The sequence below is a fragment of the Salvelinus namaycush genome, chromosome 3, assembly GCF_016432855.1.
Source record: "Salvelinus namaycush isolate Seneca chromosome 3, SaNama_1.0, whole genome shotgun sequence".
Taxonomy (NCBI): Eukaryota; Metazoa; Chordata; class Actinopteri; order Salmoniformes; family Salmonidae; genus Salvelinus; species Salvelinus namaycush.
Genome location: NC_052309.1, coordinates 29,080,502 through 29,094,314, shown reverse-complemented (window position 1 = coordinate 29,094,314; position 13,813 = coordinate 29,080,502). Strand labels below are relative to the sequence as shown.

The 13,813-nt window shown below is 45.1% G+C and overlaps 1 protein-coding gene across 1 annotated transcript; it reads left to right on the top strand.

Annotated features, from left to right (window-relative positions):
• Nucleotides 1-4,229: 4,229 nt before the first annotated feature.
• LOC120043821 (class A basic helix-loop-helix protein 9-like) lies at nt 4,230-5,138 on the top strand. The gene is made up of 2 exons (XM_038988417.1): nt 4,230-4,657; nt 4,706-5,138. Exons 1-2 carry the CDS (start codon nt 4,230-4,232, stop codon nt 5,136-5,138), a joined length of 861 nt encoding a protein of 286 aa, XP_038844345.1.
• Nucleotides 5,139-13,813: the final 8,675 nt, after the last annotated feature.

The following is a 13,813-nucleotide window of genomic DNA, read 5'->3' as shown; positions in this document are numbered from 1 at the left end:
AGGCGGTGGGTAGAAAGCCACAAGCTCCAAGACAAGACAATTGTAATTGCCGCTAACCTTAGGCATAAAGGTGGGGTTGGGCAACAAGGTATCCTTGGAAATGCCCCAGGCAAACTGTAGGCCCGAACAGTGCATGTAGCTCACTCGATTTATGGATGTAAGGGTGACCAGTAAAGCGGCCTTAAAGGAGAAATATTTCATCTCCAAACTTTCCAGCAGCTCAAAAGGCTGCTGTGAAATAGCCTCACGCACAATAGACAAATCCCATGACGGGAATTAAGGCTCAAGATCTGGACATAAGCGACGTGCCCCCTTCATGAAACATACATAAAAGGGGAGTTTTCCCATCGTGCTCGTGTTGAAGCCTATATTACAGGCCAAGATAGCAGCTAGATAGACCTTAACAGTGGAGAAAGCCTTCCCTCTGTTCAAAAAGTCCTGCAGGAAGCATAAAACCTTGAATACAGAGCATTGGTAAGGACTGATCTGTTTTTTGTCACATCGCTTCTCAAAAACGCACCACTTATTTCCATACAGTGATCCTGTTGAAGGGGCCCTAGCACTCTGTATAGTATCAATGACTCCGAGAGGCAGGCCTGTCTCATCCAGATTTAACCTCTCACTGGCCAGGCCCAGAGGGAAAATCTCTAAGTTCACTTGGGTCAGCAGATCACTGCGTAGCAGCAAGTTGCCAAGGCTTGTTGTATAGTCTTGAACGTGACAGAGCGCCCCCTGTTTACAGGGAGAGGCACTGTCGGAACGACGCAATGCGGTCTTCTGAGAGTGTTACCTTATAAGAGAGAGAATCTAGCCTTATGCCTAGGTATTAGTTATTTTTCTGATTGATCTTAAACCCTAGCTCAGAGAGGTGGGTTACAAGGGAAGTTGTGTCTGGTACCACTTGTTCTCGGGATGGGGAGCAAAGTGTCTATGTAGGCAGAGACCTCGAACCCACCTGCTGAACAGGTGAACCAGTCGCCTCAACGAATATAGCGAGATGGCACATTGAACATAAGCATATGGAACGTGAACTTCGTCAGATAATGTTGAAGACCCTTAAGAGACGAAGGAAGAAAAGCGGTGAAGCTAATTCTTACTTGAAGCAGGTGAAGTGGTGAACTTAACTCTTACCTGAACCTTATGGTAAAGTCACCCAACACAAAAGAGGAGAACTGATAACCCTGCCCGTGAACAGTAAACAGGAAAACAGATCAAGTCATGCTGAAGAAAGCGAAGTAGAACTCTTCTGTGAGGAAAGGAGGTGAGAATGATCAAAAACCAACTGACATTTACTCCTGAGGTGTTGAACTGTTACACCCTCTATAACCACTGTGGTTATTATTTGACCCTGCTGGTCATCTATGAACGTTTGAATGTCTTGAAGAACGATTTGACCTTATTGGCCATGTACTCTTATAATCTCCACCCGGCACAGCCAGAAGATGACTGGTCACCCCTCGGAGCCTGGCTCCTCTCTAGGGATTATTTCCTAGCCACTGTGCTTCTGCATCTGCATGGCCCTGCTCTTTGAAGTTTGAGGCTGGGTATCTGTATAGAACTCTGTGACAACTGCTGATGTAAGAAGGGCTTTATTGAAAATAAATTACATTTTGTGTAATTTTCTCACTGAAAAATAAAACTCTGTCTCAGGGTTAGATTTTCAGAAGATAATGGCAGGTTTTCCTTTAACTTTTTACCTGGGCTTGCTCATGGATGGTGGAGTTCGTCAGGATCAAAATAAATATGAAATGAGCAAAGCCCAGGTAAATAGTTAGAGCAAAGAAAACCTGCCTCAGTCTTCTGAAAGCCTAATTCTTGGATAGTTGTATTTTGCAGTGGGATAATTATGCACATTTTAATGACAAAGATACACCAGAATCAAACCAATGTATTTTTAATCAATCAAATTCATTTTAAAAAGCCCTTTTCATATATATTTTTGTGATATCAAAATGGTAGTTACAGTCTTGCCCCATCGCTGCAACTCCAGTACAGGATTCGGGAGAGGCGAAGGTCGAGGCAGGGGTCTCTAGTGCGCGATGGGACAAGGACATCCCTGCCGGCCAAACCCTCCTCTAACCCGGACGACGCTGGGCCAATTGTGCACTGCCTCATGGGTCTCCCGGGTGCGGCCAACTGTGACACAGCCTGGGATCGAACCCAGGTCTGTAGTGACACCTCTACCACTGCGATGCAGTGCCTTAGACCGCTGCGCCAAGCCTTATAAAGTCCTTTTTACCAAAAAAGTATGTTACCATGCACCTCTGATCCACAGTTGTGATTGGAAGGGACTTGGTAATTGTGCTAATGGTTGACATCTCTCAGCTGCGACATATACCTTAAAACGAAGAGGGCAGGAAGAAAGCAATGTTTATCAACGACCTCCAGTTCTCCGTGTGAGGGCCTATCCTTAAGTTACCTGACCCAACACACACACTTGGCCAGGAGCCTTTGAAGCCTTAAAAGGTCAGGCCAATCACCTTTCACTGTGTCCACCAAAGCAACCAACACAAAGGTCAATCCTGTGTATGCAGGGCTTTCCCCAACTCTAAAACATTCACCCCACACGGTTTAAACTACTGGGGGCCATAATTATGTGCTCAGCTGGTCATACTCAGATAATAGTAGCTTATTGTGCCAGGTTGACCTATGAGAAAAGCTAGCAGCTAGCCATTTTAGACCACAGGTCTAAACCTCAGGTATAAGCAAAAGTTTGCGAGTATGGCCCCCTGTTGTTTTCTCTGATGAAGTGAATTAAGCACTTTTACAATTTGCTCTTTTCAATCTGTTCAGTTGACATCTGATGCAGATAATCTACATCCTTCAGAACATCGTCATCTGTATCTGTACCTGATTTGGCGCATGACCAACTCCAGCTTGACACAAAACACAATCTGAAACTTCCATCCAACCAGTTTGGACTAGGCCTGTCTAGATACTAAAATAACAAACAAACAAAATGATTACCATAGAGAAGTCGAGTCGATGGCCCCAGCCCTGCCCAGTCAGCCCAGTCTACCCTAATTTTCCTTTGCTTTGATGTCCAGGCCGTGCTGTGTTCCTGTCCTCAGGTGCTGCCCAAGCCTGATTTATGGGGATAGGGTTCCACAGGAGCCCCCCTAAATTACATGTCTCTTAAACATAGAGCAGATAGAGAGAAGGAGAGAGAGGGGGATTGCCACTTTGGAGAGCTAATTGTATGGACAATTCTAACCCAAAGTAGATAAGAGAATTCCTCTTTCCTCCTTCCCTCCCTCCTTCTCCCACATTGGTAAGATGAGGGGAAACTAGCACAACGCAGATTAGGCTGCTATCTGATAAACACACAATTTGTCACGGACGTCCAGTGACTGATATTCATGGGACTCTCCAATTAAGATAAATATCAGAAAAATTAGCACCAGAATAAATAGCACCAGTCTAAGCAACGTGACTAGTAGGCTGCAAAATAATAGGTATTTGAGAGGAAATAAATGAATTGTGGATTTACATCGAAGCAAGCTTCATACATTGGAGCACCCTCTCAGAGCCGAAGTGATCCATCAATGGCCTAGATACGGTATGATCCAAAAATAATGAATAGGCAGAAGTCAAGAAAAAGTAAATTGTCATGCCAAAAAGGCTGTGGAAGTGTTGAAACACTTAGAGATCCTGTAAGGGGTGAGAGGGAGTATCTGTGGAGGAGGAGGAGATGACAGCCCATTTGCCTTGAGGGCGCCCATAAAGCAGGTAGAGAGAGAGAGCGCACCATTCCTCATAGGTGACTGTACCATGTGACTGGAGGAGAAGGGCTGGCTTTAAAATTCAGGCAGGGCCATCCCGCAGAGGCAGAGGTAATCACAGGGCGCCAGAGGAGTTGGAGAGGAGTCGGAGACCAGGGCTGTCGGGACACAACACCCAACAACGTCCCAACTGACAGCCCCGTGAAAGACACTGTGGGACACAGCACCCAAAACCAACCCAGCCGGCAGCTCCGTGAAAGACGGCGCAAGGTCACAGCACCCAAAACCAACCCGACCGGTAGCCCCGTGGAACAAGCCACGGATCTACAGCAGAGGAGGTCCTGGCATAGCGACGGCAGCTATAGGAACACACCAGGTACAAGGCATCTAATCTACCTCATAGCCTCCTCTACACAAGAAGAACTACACAAAGCTACAGACAGCGGCTACAGAGAAACAACTAAGTAGACAGCGGCTACAGAGCAACTACAACAACAGCCAGTGATGATGAGCTGCAGCAGTCTGGCAAGGTTAGAGGAATTCTCAGAGGAGGAGCTGGAGCTGAGCATGCTGGGTCAGGGGGAGGATGTTGAGGCGAGCGACGGCAGCCCCAAGGGCCCCAGCGAGGGCTCGGCCAGCAGCCCCCCCAGCGATGACACTGAGGGGGACCAGTCCAAGAAGCGTAGCCGCCCGGTCCGCTCCAAGGCCCGCCGTGTGGCCGCCAACGTACGTGAACGCAAACGCATCCTGGACTACAACCAGGCCTTCAACGCTCTGCGTGTGGCACTCAACCACAACCTCAGCGGCAAGCGGCTCTCCAAGATTTCCACCCTGCAGAGGGCCATCAACCGCATCTCAGCCCTGTCTGTCTTCCTCAGCTCCAACCCCCCCAGTAAGCCTTGCTCCCACCGGGAGTGCCACAGGCCAGCTGGGAGGTCATTGGCGGTGGGAATGGTGGGGACGTCACGGCTGGACCCGCCCAGGGTGACAGTTGCTCATCGCCTGGAGTCCCAGAACTACGTCTCCTGTAACCACGCATCACTCCCCCATCAGATCCAGCCCCAGCAGGGAACCCACCCTCAACCTCACAGGCTGCCAACAGAGACACACCTCTACATTGACAGCTTGGGCTCCTCATGCCCCCCCTCGCCACACTACCCCTGCTATCCTGCCAAGGGCCAGTTGTACCCCTCACGCGGACACTGTGTGACAGGGAACCCCTTGGAGCAGCCGCCAAGCCCTATTAGGTACACACAGGTGGGCGAAGGGCTGGGGTACCAGACGAGGGGGTGGGCCTCCTGCGCCCAGGGCTACATTGATGCCTTTATGGAGTCGTCTCCAGCCCTGGGCCTCCCCTGGCAGGTGAGCCACATCCAGGAGACAGCAGGCCCCCAGCACAGCCTGCCCCTGCTCTGACACTAGGACCAGAGAAGTTATAGCCTAGGTTTCCACCACTGTGGCCTCTGGAGTCTAGAGAATAGACCAGCCAACTGTCCTAATGATCTCAGGGAAAAAGTGAGCTTCGTGTGCTCTCACTGTTGCAATGGATTCAGTATTACAGTGCAACTCTCTAAAGACACTGAATTAGTTTCAAGTTTTAATGTCAAAGTGAAATGCCTTTCTAAACCCAACAATGCAGTAATCAATAACAATGTAATACTAAAAATAGCATAAGGTAGAACAAAAGCACAAGAGAAATAAAAATAAGAAGAACATGAGAAAGTAAGTAAGCACACTATATACAGGGTCAGTCAGTTTCAGTACCATATTTACAATGTGCAGGGATACTGGATGTGTTATCTAACAATGTAAATTTGATTGTCATATCCTGAATAGAATGGCAATGTACATTTCTGGATGTTTTAAACATGACCATTCAAGCCAATTAATGTTATTCTTATAGATGTAAAACTTTCAATTGCTCAAAACACACACCTCACTTGTCCAAAGTGTTGAGAGTCTGAATGTATAGCAGCAATCCTCTTTACAAACCCAAAGAACAAACTTGTTTTAGTTTTTTATATTGCATTATTGTATTAATGTATGTGAATGCTACAGTTTGTATTCTCATTTAAAAAAACGTAATAATAAAACCTTAAAAAAAATATATGACTCACGAGTTTGTGCAGTTTACATGAAAGCTTGCATGTGTGTGTGTGTGTGTGTGTGCGTGTGTGTGTGTGTGTGTGTGTGTGTGTGTGTGTGTGTGCATGTGTTAATTTTTGCCTTGAGGTCTGTACTATTTAGCCTCTATCTTCCCAGGGTCTCAGTTGACAAGGGTCCCTATCCTAGCTGAGGAATGGGTTTGCTTGCCCATTCTTGTCATATTTCTAAGAAAAGAGAAGCCAAGGTTCTTTTTACACGCAAAAATAAAAGGCAATAATGGACCAATAGCCAGTGGCGCAACATCACCTCTTCTGTTCCCAGTGTGGAATCATTGAGGAATGTTGGGACTAAAGAATGTGTTTGTTGAATTTTTTGGTGTGTGCATGTGCGTATGTACTCATGTGCGTATGTACTCATGTGCGTATGTACTCATGTGCGTATGTACTCATGTGCGTATGTACTCATGTGCGTATGTCTACGAGTACGCCTATGTTCTGCCTACACTTCCAAATAAACTTAACCAAATACAACAACTACGCAATATTACAGTTGTCCACATTACTTACTTTATTTAACTTGGCAAGTCAGTTAAGAACAAATGCTTATTTACAATGACGGCCTAGGAACAATGGGTTAACTGCCTTGTTCAGTGGCAGAACAACAGATTTTTACCTTGTCAGCTCGGGGATTCAATCTTGCAACATTTCAGTTACTGGCCCAATGCTCTAACCACTAGGCTACCTGCCGCCCACTATTACTAACCCTTCCTATCCTACCATCCAACCTGCACCTGCACACACAAGAGCTTCCCACTCCCCTCTCCTGCTACAGTATGTCATGGAAACAGCTTTAATATTAGACTATAGGACTGAGGCCACGGACAGATTTATGAAGGCTCAGGAAGGAAGCCCATGCCCCGTCATCAGAGCGGTGAAATCCCCTGGCTGAGGGGCTGCTCTGGCCCGCGGGTGTGATAGTGAGTGTGTGTGTCATAGTGAGTGTGTGTGTGTGTGTGTCAGTGTGTCCGTGTGTGAAGGGGTGTGTTAGAACACTGTTTGAACACCATGGAGGTCTTCCAGGATGGGCCTTGGTTTGCCACTGAAAGGAACTGGCCTGAGGACAGCTACTGTACAATAGACTTAGTGGAGAGCCTGTATAAATGTGTGTGTGTGTGTGTGTGTGTGTGTGTGTGTGTGTGTGTGTGTGTGTGTGTGTGTGTGTGTGTGTGTGTGTCTGTTAAAGGGTGGAGAGTGGATAGAGGTGCTTCTTCATTCACAGACGTGAATCACTGTAAAACTTTGACTCACCAGTTCAATCTCATCATAGACACATTCGAGTGACAGATGCGGTGACGGCATGTCTTCCCGCTTACTGTGGCAAAAAGCCAAGCCAACCCTGGCTACCTGTTTACATGCTGTTCTATGTAAGTCCCTGTATATAATTGGGTGAAAGTGTCTCCACTGTCTACCATGTACTGCACCATAACACCCATACAGGTATTAATTTCACTCTATTGCAAAATAATAGTCAATCCCAACCTAATATCATGTAAGGGTATTATGGTGCAGTTCATGGTGGACAGTAGATCAACTTTCACCCAAGTATATACTGTACCACTTTGTGATCCTCATGAAATTAGATTAATAAGACAGTATAAAATATATCAATAGTGTTTCATATCATTGTCCATTATATATACTGTACACTGAGTACAACAAACATTAGGAACACCTTCTTAATATTGAGTTGCCCCCCCCCTCCCCCTTTTGGGGTGGCAGGTAGCCTAGTGGTTAGAGCGTTGGGCCAGTAACTGAAAGGCTGCTGGATGGAATCCCCGAGCTGCCCCTGAACAAGGCAGTTCCCACTGTTCTCTGGTAGGCCGCCATTGTAAATAAGAATTTGTTCTTAACTCACTTGCCTAGTTAAATAAAGGTTACATTTTTTTTTAAACAACAGAACAGCCTCAATCATTGGGGCATGGTGTTGAAAGTGTTCAACAGGGATGTTGGCCCATGTTGACTCCACTTCTTCCCACAGTTGTGTCAAGTTGGCTGGATGTCCTTTAGATGGTGGACCATTCTTGATATACACAGGAAACTGTTGAGCGTGAAAAACCCAGCAGCGTTGCAGTTCTTCACTCAAACTGGTGCGCCTGGCACCTACTACCATACCCTGTTCAAAGGCACTTAAATATTTTGTCTTGCCCATTTACTCTCTTGAATGGAACACATACAGTACACAATCCATTTCTCAATTGTCTCAAGAAGTAACAATCCTTCTTTAACCTGTCTCCCCTGCATCTACACTGATTGAAGTGGGGTTAACAAATTACATCAATAAGGGATCATAGCTTTCACCTGGATTCACCTGGTCAGTCTATGTCAAGGAAAGAGCAGGTGTTCTTAATGGTTTGTATACTCTGTGTATATCTCTGTATTTTGCATGGGAATACATGTGAACAGATTTCCCCAAAAAATATTAGCTGTTTTTTTACAGTATTTTATGCAAACAATTAATATATATATAATTAATTTTGCTCAGAAAACCAAATAAAATCACCAACTGGCCAGATTTGGGCCGCCAGCTGGGGAACCCTGTCCTAAGGTAATAGGCAAACTGATTGAGGAGTAAGCTGTATAGGTTGTTTGTGCTGGCATGGTCACTAGAGGGCAGCCTCCATTCAGTTTGTGTTCAACAGAGATTTGTTGAGTTAAGGCATTTGGTTCCATCTTCTTTTCAATCTAAATGCCCACAAATGGAAGCTGAAGTTTCAAGCTATTGTTGTGAATTTGTTGGGTAGTCCGATTGGGACTCGAAACCTAGGTCGCTGTGACTTTCAGTCCAACAACTTAGCCATTACAGCAAGAGATCTAAACCTATTGAAATGGCCACTAGGTCACTGCAGTCTAGAATTTTCTCAGACTTCATGCAGGGAGAGCATAATTTCCAGGCCAGGCTTCTATGTTGTGACTCACCAGAGAGTTTACCTCTGTACCTGAACACGTCAATCCGTCAGCGATGATTCTCTGTCAGACAACTCCTCCTCCATGACGTCCACCGCTACCGTCCAGACGGAATAGAAAACAAGGTAAACGTGTTAGAGAAACAATGCCGGTGTGTACCCTGAGCAGTGTGTAAGTCACAGAAATTAGTCACCTGCCTGGGCTGCATCTTCACCAAGGAGACAGCAGGAACGACCTTACGCCCTAAACTCACCCCCACAACTAGGGCACTTCAGTTCAGACACACACACACACACACACACACACACACACACACACACACACACACACACACACACACACACACACACACACACACACACCGGCCTTCATATTTACAGTCGTGCAGACACCCATGTCACTACGACATTACCAAATGCAGGGTAAGGTAGCTTCAGGGCATCTGACATCCTTAGCTTGTTCCCATAACATGTATAAACAACTGATAGCAGCTTACTTTCCCAGGCGCAATCACATAAATAAGGCAGTAAATCAAATAAAACTGTAAATGAAATTACATGTCAGGAACACCACTACATAGTTTCAACATCTGAGCTCTACCAGAATAATAAACCATGATACTGAATTCCAACTATATATATATATATCAATGCTTAATAACTTGTCAATAGGGGGGCGCTGTTTTCACTTTGGAAAAAATCGTGCCCAAATGAAACGGCCTCGTACTCTTTTCTAGATCATACAATATGCATATTATTATTACTATTGGATAGAAAACACTCAGAAGTTTCTAAAACTGTTTGAATTATATCTGTGAGTAAAACAGAACTCATTTTGCAGCAAACTTGTCACGATCGTCATAATAAGCGGACCAAGGCGCAGCGTGAGAGACATACATCTTCCTTTTATTGGACGAAGACGTAACACGAAACACTCTTACAAAACTAACAAAACAATAAACGACCGTGAAGCTATAAACGAAAGTGCACACACAAGCTACTAACGTTAAACATAGACAATTATCCACAAACACCTAAAGCCTATGGCTGCCTTAAATATGGCTCCCAATCAGAGACAACAATAAACAGCTGTCTCTGATTGAGAACCAAATCAGGCAACCATAGTCTTTCCTAAACACCTACACTGAACACAACCCCATACATACTACAAAACCCCCTAAACAATACACACACCCTAAACTAGACAAAAACACACAAACATCCCCCATGTCACACCCTGACCTAACTAAACTAATCAAGAAAATATATATAACAAAGGCCAGGGTGTGACAAAACTTCCATACAGGAAGTGAAAAATCTGAAAACGAGGCTCTGTTTCAGGGCCTGCCTATTCAACTGGCATTTATTTATCGATATGCATGCACTTCATACGCCTTCCACTAGATGTCAACTGGCAGTGGAAGGTGGAATGGGGTGTCTAGCTTGATCTGAGGTCGAATGAGAGCTTTTGGAGTGACAGGTCCGGAATTTTCTTTGTCTTCTAAGGCGCGCGGCGGAGCTCGACACTGTCTTCTGAAAAGCGTTCGGTTTACACAGCGAATATCTCCGGCTCTGATTTTATTTGATACATGTGATAATAACATCATAAAGTAGGTTTTTTCAACCGAGTTTTATCAGTTTATTCAACGTTTATTGGGACTTTTGGAGTTTTCCGTTCTTTGCGTCAAGAGAGGATGGGAATGTTAGCAACCTTGGCTAGCATTGTGGCGCGAATTCGACAGAAGAAATGGACATTCTAAAACCAAACAACGATTTATTCTGGACCAAGGACTCCTTGTACAACATTCTGATGGAAGCTCAGCAAAAGTAAGAAAAAATGTATGATGTTATTTCGTATTTCTGTGTAAAATGTTGAGTCCTATTCTCCGCCGTTTTGGTGAGCGCTGTCTCGCAATAACGCAAGCTGTATGTTATGGTAAAGTTATTTTTTTAAATCTAACACAGTGGTTGCATTAAGAACCAGTGTATCTTTCATTTGCCATACAACAAGTATTTTTATGTAAAGTTTTTGATGAGTTCTTAGGTCAGATTAGGCGAGTGTCCAAAATATCTCCGGAGATTCTGGTGAATCGATGCTACGTATTCACAATGTATAACCAGGATTTGTAGCTATAAATATGCACATTTTCGAAAAAAACATAATTGTATTGTATAACATGATGTTATAAGACAGTCATCTGATGAAGTTGTCCAAAGGTTAGTGATTCATTTTATATCTTTTGCTGGTTTTTGCGAAAGCTACCTTTGCGGTGAATAAATGCGTTTGTGTGTTTGGCTATTGTGGTAAGCTAATATAATTCTATATTGTGTTTTCGCTGTAAAACACTTAAAAAATCGGAAATATTGGCTGGATTCACATGTTTATCTTTCATTTGCTGTACACCATGTATTTTTCATAAATGTTTTATGATGAGTATTTATGTATTTTACGTTGCTCTCTGTAATTATTCTGGCTGCTTTGGTGCTATTTTTGATGGTAGCTGCAATGTAAAACTATGATTTATACCTCAAATATGCACATTTTCGAACAAAACATAAATGTATTGTATAACATGTTATAAGACTGTCATCTGATGAAGTTGTTTCTTGGTTAGTGACTAATTTTATCTCTATTTTGTCGGTTTTGTGAAAGCTACCTATGCGGTGGAAACATGGTGAAAATATACGGTTGTGTGTTTGGCTATTGTGGTTAGCTAATAGAAATACATATTGTGTTTTCGCTGTAAAACATTTTAAAAATCGGAAATGATGGCTGGATTCACAAGATGTTTATCTTTCATTTGCTGTATTGGACTTGTGATTTCATAAAAATTATATTATATGATATCCCTGTCCCGTTAGGCTAGGCTATGCTAGTCAGCTTTTTTGATGAGGAGGATCCCGAATCCGGGAGAGAGAAGCGGTAGAGGTTTTTAAGTTTGCTGATTAAGATGGAGAGCTTACTTGACTGTCAATGTGTTCATATAATAATTACAAAATCATATTGTCAGGATTTTTATAACAAAACATGAATGTAGCTTCTAGATAGTAGTGTAACTAACATGGTACTTTAGCTAATGTTTCATCCCCTCTTGACTGAAGTGAATGAACTACAGTACTAGCAGCTAGTTAGCTAGCTAGCAGCTACCACATCCAGTTCATCTCTAACTAGCTATCTGTCAGATAGCAGTATCTAACAGCTGTTTGTATATGGAAATGTTTTGTAGCCTTTATGTTGTCCTGTTTCAACAGAAGTACTTCTGTTACACACCACCTGGATTCTGTCTTATGTAGCAAAATTTGAAATTGGGTTTTTAACATTGTATAAAAGTAGAGATTCAGAGTTACAAAATGGTATATCATACACAGCATTTGAGAAAAAATGGGAAAGTAATTCTGCTTTGAAAGTTGATAAACTCACTTTTGAGAAAAGTGCCTTTGAATATTTTGGTACCTAGTGGAGAGCTCTCCTTTGTCTACACCCTCTTTCTCACACCCTCTTAAGCCAGCCCCACCCATCTCTTTAGGGATTTACATGAGGGCATGTGCTTAACAGTGAGTAGTGTAGTAAAGATTAAGACAAAAATTGGTAGTAGCCTACAATAAGGAAAAATCCCAGGTAAACAGAAAGTGTCCAGATAAAAATATTTTATAAATATTAGATGACGCTTACACAGACACACTTGTCTAAATTGATGGGTAATGTGAAATAAATGCTGTAACCCACAGCCACATCTAGTGGTGTAAAAAGTATTAAATTGTATGAATCATGCGAGGAGCAGGGCGATCTGGATGGATCGGTGGAAATCCCTCAGCAGTGATGGATCCAAGATGTCCTCCACCGGTACCCAGCACCTCTCCTCCGGACTGTACCCCTCCCAATCCACGAGGTACTGCAGGCCCCTCACCCGGCGTCTAGAGTACAGAATGGAATGTACCGTGTACGCCGGGGACCCCTCGATGTCCAGAGGGGCGGAGGGACCTTCGGCACCTCACCTTCCTGCAGGGGACCAGCTACCACCGGCCTGAGGAGAGACACATGAAACGAGGGGTTAATGGGATAGTAAGAAGGGAGCTGTAACCTATAACACACCTCGTTTATCCTCCTCAGGACTTTAAGTGGCCCCACACACCGCGGCCCCAGCTTCCGGCAGGGCAGGCGGAGGGGCAGGTTTCGGGTCGAGAGCCAGACCCGGTCACCCGGTGCGAACACAGGGGCCTCACTAAGGTGGCGGGAGGTGCTCCTCTTCTGCCGCCCACCAGCCTGTTTGAGCGATTCCTGGACGGCTCTCCAGGTCTCCTTTGAGCGCTGCACCCACTCCTCCACCGCAGGAGCCTCGGTCTGGCTCTGATGCCACGGTGCCAGGACCGGCTGGTAGCCTAACACGCACTGGACAGGCGACATGTTCGTGGAGGAGTGGCGGAGTGAGTTTTGAGCCACCTCCGCCCATGGGACGTACCTTGCCCATTCTCCTGGCCGGTCCTGGCAATACGACCGCAGAAACCTACCCACATCCTGGTTCACTCTCTCCACCTGCCCATTGCTCTCGGGGTGAAAACCTGAGGTCAGGCTGATTGAGACCCCCAGACGCTCCATGAACGCCCTCCAAACTCGGGACGTGAACTGGGGACCCCGATCAGAAACGATGTCTTCAGGCACCCCGTAGTGCTGGAAGATGTGGGTAAACAGGGCCTCCGCAGTCTGCAGGGCTATAGAGAGACCAGGCAACGGGAGGAGACGGCAGGACTTCGAGAACCGATCCAGGATCGTAGTGTTCCCCTGAGACGGGGGAAGGTCGGTGAGAAAATCCACCGACAGATGTGACCAAGGCCGTTGTGGAACGGGGAGGGGCTGTAACTTCCCTCTAGGCAGGTGTTTAGGAGCCTTACTATGAGCGCACACCGAACAGGAGGAGACATAAAACCTCACGTCCTTCGCTAAAGTGGGCCACCAGTACCTCCCCCTAAGACCACGCACTGTCCTCCCAATTCCCGGATGACCCGAAGAGGGTAGTGTATGGGC

What these genes read in the sequence shown, in the direction of transcription:
- LOC120043821 (XM_038988417.1), top strand. Translation starts at nt 4,230, where the DNA reads ATGAGCTGCAGCAGTCTGGCAAGGTTAGAGGAATTCTCAGAGGAGGAG. An exon ending in TGCCACAGGCCAGCTGGGAG is followed by an intron (nt 4,658 to 4,705) that starts GTCATTGGCGGT and finishes GGACCCGCCCAG; the next exon opens with GGTGACAGTTGCTCATCGCC.